This window comes from Zonotrichia albicollis, chromosome 3 (genome assembly GCF_047830755.1).
Source record: "Zonotrichia albicollis isolate bZonAlb1 chromosome 3, bZonAlb1.hap1, whole genome shotgun sequence".
Taxonomy (NCBI): domain Eukaryota; kingdom Metazoa; phylum Chordata; class Aves; order Passeriformes; family Passerellidae; genus Zonotrichia; species Zonotrichia albicollis.
Genome location: NC_133821.1, coordinates 55,220,429 through 55,227,070, shown reverse-complemented (window position 1 = coordinate 55,227,070; position 6,642 = coordinate 55,220,429). Strand labels below are relative to the sequence as shown.

The window sequence follows — 6,642 nt, the reverse complement described above, 5'->3', positions numbered from 1 at the left end:
TATATCTGTAAATACCTGAATAAATACTAATTGCCACCCTCTTTAAAATGATCTTGTGCATATATGAAGACACCCCCTAACAGAGTGTCAGGTAGAAAAAAAAGTGTAAAGTTTGTTATTTTCAGAAACACTACTTTGAGCTACTGGTCCTGTCCTTAATACTTTGATTCCCCCTTAGAAGGTTTTTAGGCTACAGGTCATAAGATTTTTATGCTCATTTTTTTCTTTCTTCATTTTTAATGTTAAGGACTTCTGCATAAGGTTCAGATTATTATGGAAATGCCCTAGAACAGGCCAGCTAAAGAAGGGAATCTGATTGCTTCTCTTTTAATAATTATGAGGTAATTAAATTCATCCATCAAAATCCATTTGTGCAGACGGTTTCTGTAGAGGGCTTGCACGAGGACTGGACTGTGAAAGAAGCCTCTCAGCCTTGGCCTTCACCAAGAATAGCTCAGGTTTGGAGGCCTTGAAGGCTCCATCCTTTCTGCAGTACAAGCAGGAGACCTGGAGCTGAACTTGCTGTATTTATGGCTTTACAGCACGTGCAGACTCCATGTCTTCAAACTGGAGTCATTGCAATGGGCAGGTGGGCATCTGGCCCTGGAAGGAGTTTCACCACAGGAATTTATTTCTGATTCTATCATCAGCTCTCCTGTGCTTCTGCTCCACATGAGCTGCATTGTTCCTGGCTGCTTTTCTTTGCCCCTTCCTTGAAGAAGCTCAGCCCCAGGCTGCTGCCTGAGCCCACACAGCCAAGGCAAGGTGGCTGGTGCTGTTCCTAGGGCTCCTGAAGGGCTGGAGAATCCACATACTTTTCAGTGAAGGGGAGGGTGTTTCCATGTGTTTCACTTGTGCCCACTTGTGAGTTTATTTGGAATATGATCCAGACCTATGCAAATCCATCTAGGCTTTCATGTTCACTCACTGCACAGGGAAACCTTCACTTCTCTGTTTGTTTTTGGGCCTGCAGACACCACAACAGGCAGGTTTTTAACCAGGAACAGTCAGCCTGGTCATGTTGCCCTCTATGTAAGTTGAAGATACATTATCTTTAGTAACTCTGAACAGCTCAGTATTGCACTGTTTTGTTTTAGACTGCTCTGGAGAGCTGGGGGTGAGAGATCTGTTCCCAAGCTCACAGTTCCGATGGGAGATTTGTTTTGGAGCTTACAGGAAACATCAGTTAAGCCCCAGAACTTGGTGAGCTACAGGTCCTGCTAGCCTAGCCTCAGTTCCCAAAACAGTTTAAGTTGCATCCTGGTTTCAGTGGCATTTGTTCATCTCTTGATTACTGTGGTTGGATCTGCCCTTCGTGGCTGTTTTCTGAAAACTACTGTTATGAACACAGCCATTCTAGACAGAAGATCAGGAAAAGCTTTTTAAAATAAGCCCATCTCTGACCCATGTGCTGATAAAAGGCTCGTGCATTCTCTGTGGAGAGTTGCAATAAAAAAATATTATAAAGATAGCAGCAGGAGACAACAGGACAAGAACAAAGGCACAGAAGGCAGGAGGGGGACTGCTGTGCCTTCTCACTGCTGTATTCTGCAGCACTGAAAGCCAGCAGCTGCAGTGAGGTCTGCTGATGCTATTTGCTTTTCTGAGATTTGTTTTCTCAGTTTGCTGTTATAACAAGCCCACTAGATTGTTACTGGACACTTTGAGCCCTAAGCTGGGGCAGGCAGTTGCCAGTCCAGGTCAGCCCATGAACAAGTGTGCACATTGTGGCTGGCAGTGCTCTGTCAGGGCAGGAGACGCACGATGATGATGCAGGAGACCAGCTTCAGAGCTTCTGAAGAAGCCTTATGCTGGAGGGACCTGCAGTTCTGCCTAAGGAGGAGGTTCAAGGTGGCAATGGTGTGCTGAAAGCGCTGATTCCAGGCCTGTGTGGCTCTGTGCTGCAGGTACAGCCCTGCAGGGCAGTGTGGGGTCTGACTCACAGGCTGCTGCAGGGATTGCACGCAGTGCTTTGGCCTCTGAGGGCAGGCAGGAGAGTCTGCCCCAGCTCAGCCCTCCTCTCCAAGGCACTGGATTTGTCCAGGGCAAAAGAGTGCCCAGTTACATCTAATGCCTTTTCAGAGGGGTTTGCTCTTGCTTGTCCTTCTTGTGAAAGACAACCACTCCAGTTTTTTTTGTTCCTCAGCTTCAGACCTGCGATGCTTTGGCACTTAGAGATGTGCACACAGACCATAGGGACATGCTGCACTCTTGTTCTCCTAATCACATCCTGGACTTCACTGTCTGGAAGGTTTTTCTGCCCAGTGGTTCACTGTCAAGTCAGGTGTTTATGCTTGGGGCAAGGTGTTGCCTGAAGAAATGTAGCTCCTTTCATCTGGTTAACATGGCTAGCTCAGAGTTCCCCATGCTTCACATGGGGAAATCTAGTTTGCCTAGTTCACACTCAGAAGAAACATGGTTCATCAAGTGCTGTTTGAAGCTCCAGCCCTTGCATGTGTTTAGCCTGTTCTCAGGAAGGATGAGCCAATGAACCAATGACTTAGTTGTATTTGGTAAATCAGTTTTACTAATGCTGCTATCCATTCTGGTGCATAAATTCCCCCACGATCCATACTGAATGCTAAAAAATTTGCTTCCCTTTTGTTTAAAAACACATATTAGTTGCAGTTTGGACATTTGGAGCCTTTTGAATATTTAGACTGCATCAAACACAATAAAATGAAGCGTGGAGAACATGGCAGATGCCACTTTCTGGAACTATGGAAAATGGAAGGACCCTTGATATATTCTTCTCTGGCCTTGCTCAGAGAGGAGGTTTGAGGAGGATGACATCCTCAAGGATGACAAAATGATTTGTCTGAAGATGGAATAAACTTAAATCTGGGAGTTCTGAGGTCAAGTCTCTATGTGTGCCCTTCAATGCAGTTATTGAAGATGTACTTGTGCTCCTGTCTTGGGCCTTTACCCTCCTCTTCCCAAAGAAATATATATAAAAATTTGGGGGTGTAATCTCTGCTAGCAAATCTTTAATGTCTGGTCATCAAGCAAAATGGTGGGAATAAGCATGGACTAGGGCCTGGTTATTAATGTACAAATTCATGTCCCACACACTGCCCTAAGTACCTGTTAGCATATGGACATATGGCTGCTCACTGATGCATTCAAAGATCAATTTTTCCTTTGGTCTACTTCTGCTGGATGTCTGTTTCCTGACTGATGCCTAACAGCATCCCTCTGGATGGTGTTGTCCAGGTAGTGTAAAGCAGACTTTGCCAGCAGATGGGCTGGCAGAGCCATGAGATGCAACCTTGGTTGCTTTGCTGATCGTGTCTCTCCCTTTTGATCTCTTTGGCCAAATACCAGCCACAGGAGAACTGCAGTAAAGGTTTAGTCAAGAGAAGGAAAAGAATAGCATTGACTGAGGCTGAGTTTAAAATCTTTTATTATTTAGCTTTGCCAAACAGATAATGGAATCTGAAGTTGATTTGCTAAAATGTTTTGAAGTGGATGCCACCCCTGCCTGAGACAAAGAGGACCTCAGTGGCAGCAGGGACCTTAGGCTATGGCAGCAGTTCAAAAGAACACTTTTAATTTTGTATGCAACAATGTAAACTTCAAAAATAGTAAACTATAACCTTTCCCCCCCTTTTTACATAGCATGTGATCTATCACAGATAGAAATTTAATGGCGAACCAAAATCGCGTAAGTAAACATCCTGGTGCTTACAAGTTTCATAAAAAGTGTTACATTTGATGTAAATATCTTACATTTTTAACTCTTAACACTCACAATTATGGAGTAAAAGCAACTGGCGATTCACCCCCTTAGTCCATGCTCTCAGACTGTACATCAGCAACCACGCTCTTGCCAGCCCCTTGGATCATTTTCCGTCAGATTGTCCCACACGTGACCGAGATTTCCCTTCCCCACATTGGCATTGATCAAGCGCAGCTCCGCACAGGGGTCAAACCTGTGAGGTGAGAAGAGAACCAGGTCTCCTGCGCCCACCCTTGCAGTGCCCTGGGCCCCACGCTCCCACAGGAGCCACGGCGTGCGCGGGAGGCACGTCCCGGTGGCGGTGGGAACGTGGGGTCCGCCGGGGCCACCAACCTGAGCCCTGCCCTTGCAAGTGCCTCGCAGCAGGACCTGGTTCTGCGTGGATAAAGACAAGAGTTCTGTAGAAGGCACTGGATTTCTCTTGCATGATTTTAAACGTGGACTACAGTCATTTGCAGAATAAGGAGATTTGGGCTCTAGACTGCTTTCTCTCTATACTTTAGTGCAAGCATTTTTTGCGCTTGAATTTTCCCTGTTTGCAGCGCAACATGCGCTCACCTACATAGAGGGATTTCTAAATCTTCCTTTCGCTCTTCCCCCCCTCTTCCCGTCCCCCAAAAAGTTTCCCTATTTTTTTGCTTCTTGAAAACTTTCAAAGTACAGCTCTGGTCAAAAATAAACATGTGATGTAGCATAGCATTTGTTTCTTTTAAATCACAGTGTGCAATGCATCATTCAGTACCTAATGTTCAAAATGTCTGCCCTGCTTTTCATGAAAGTCATTCTTTAAAATAGCCTATGCAAATATATTTTGACTATATATTACATTCATTTAAAAAGAGAAGAGAGGTTCTTGGTTTGCAGTTTTTTTCAGTGTACTACTTAAGTGAAAGGTCAGATGTGAAAAAAGTACAAGCAAACTGGACATGCCAAGACTTGATGCTTTAGATGGTGATCATATCAAAACTGTACAGGTATGTACACCATGTTGGACAGGTGTGCTTCTTCCCAAGAAAATACCTTTGCATCATCATATATAACGTTAACCACAAAGTTTTGGTAAAAAGAGCATTTAATGAGCAAAGGATGACATGGAAGGGCGAGTTCTCCGGCTTTTATTAGGCAGTCCTGAAGCAATGTCTCCATTCCCTTCGGGAATTTCTTCCTTCTTCCGTACTTTGAGACGTGTGAGGAGCTTTATTACCCAGACATCCCATTCCTCTGGCAAGAGCAGCAGGAGGAAGCCCAGGCCAATAATGATGATGGCGATGACTCGGACACTATTGAAGACAATTTCACTGGTGTAGTGATCAACAACTGTGTGGGACATTGAACGGGTGTCATTACACGGGAAAAGGCTTTAGGACAGCATCCCCTTCCCTCCCCCTCGCCTCCCCAACTCTGAGGGCTGGCTGTGGCAGGAGAACACGGCCATGGAGGCAGTGTTGGCAAGGGCACTCTTTCCTGCTGGTTCAGCACACAGCAGGGTACGTCCACCCACATTGCAGGAACTCCTGCTGAGGTGCAGGGACACAGAGAAAGGGGCATTCCCCTTCCCTCCACAGCAGCTCCTGGTTGCAAATTTTTCTTGTCACCCTGAGTGCCCTGTGAAGAGACCCTGCTGAAGCTGAGCCATCCACACACTCTGGAGGGATCACACCTTTGGTAGCCAAATCTGCCTGAGCAGTACCCAGCTCTGTGTGCACTTAGTGTGAAGCTGGGAGCTGCCACCTGCACCCTGGCACCAGCTGAGCGTGCTGGGTTTTAGGAGCTGCTTTAGGTTGGGATTGTGCCTGCACTCCCCTGCCCAGCCCTCTCAGACTCTGCAGTCTCTTGGCTTTCACTAAACTTCAGAAAAACTGTCAGAGAAATATACCATGCCATGTCCAAAACTGAACTGTCCAATGTTCTTGGTAAACACCCACAGTGTTATTTACCAAGGCAAGCAGAGTTACTATTACATATCTGCTCTAAAATGTAAGCAATTATATCTGTTTGAATTTAGTGTTAAGCCTGTCTTGAAAACATCATTAAGAACTGATTTCTGCTTTATCCAGGGGTTTTTATTCCAGCCCAGAGATGAATGTCTTCAAATCTACTTTGTTTTTCAGTATGCAGGCTTCTTCGGACAGTAATTTAAAAACCAATTTTAGGGATTATGAATATTCATATAATATTATACAACACATAATTTACACATAAAGAATAAATTTTTAATCAGTGTCATCTCTGTAAGTCTTTGAGAGAAGGTGCAAAACATGTTTAATAAATCTATTTTCTTTCATCCCGGCTGTGTATTTGAAAGGCCACAGATTTAATGTATTAATTAAGATACAAAAGACAGAAAATCTTACCTGCATTCACAGGGACACTCAGTACAATTCCAAGAGAAATCAAGGTGGGGTAGGTAATAGCAATCCCAAAATTTAGTAGAATATTGAATGCTGGTGAAGGAAAGAAAAATGTCTTTTAGTACAGTGAAATTAGGCAGAAGGAATGTCACTTGAAACACTTATCCTTTATTACTCTATTTGTTGTTCAAATAAAGGGTACATAAGCATCTGTTGTTTTTCCTGAAGAGGACAAAGCTTTGTCTGATGCATGGCCACCTCACTGAGACATTGCTGTTTCTGGGGAGCTCTGTATCCCTCTGGAGCCCAGTGGCAGGATCAGGGAGGGTTTTGGGTACAGCCTGTCTCTCAGCATCATGTGCAGTAACTCCCACTCTTCATACTGATCCAGTGATCCCCTTGCCCTTGCTGAAAGACTTAACACTCCTCATCTGGGAGATTTCAGCAGAACAGGAGCTTCTGTCTGGGTGCTTTTTTGTAGAAAAGCTGCCTCCAGCTGCAGGTAGAAGACGCTGTAAATCTAACCCTCTTCCAGGCAGGAACTTGCTAAAT

The 6,642-nt window shown here is 44.8% G+C and overlaps 1 protein-coding gene across 2 annotated transcripts in view; it reads right to left on the bottom strand.

Moving 5' to 3' along the window:
• Nucleotides 1-3,375: 3,375 nt before the first annotated feature.
• The window catches only part of SLC35F3 (solute carrier family 35 member F3), a 163,210-nt gene continuing 159,943 nt past the window's right edge, over nt 3,376-6,642 (bottom strand). For both annotated transcript variants that reach the window (XM_074537493.1, XM_074537492.1), the window contains 2 exons: nt 6,094-6,183; nt 3,376-5,056 (listed from right to left, as the gene is read on the bottom strand). In XM_074537493.1, coding sequence (XP_074393594.1) covers nt 4,812-5,056; nt 6,094-6,183 — 335 coding nt within the window. In that variant the 3' untranslated portion in view covers nt 3,376-4,811. The remainder of the gene's footprint in view (nt 5,057-6,093; nt 6,184-6,642) is intronic.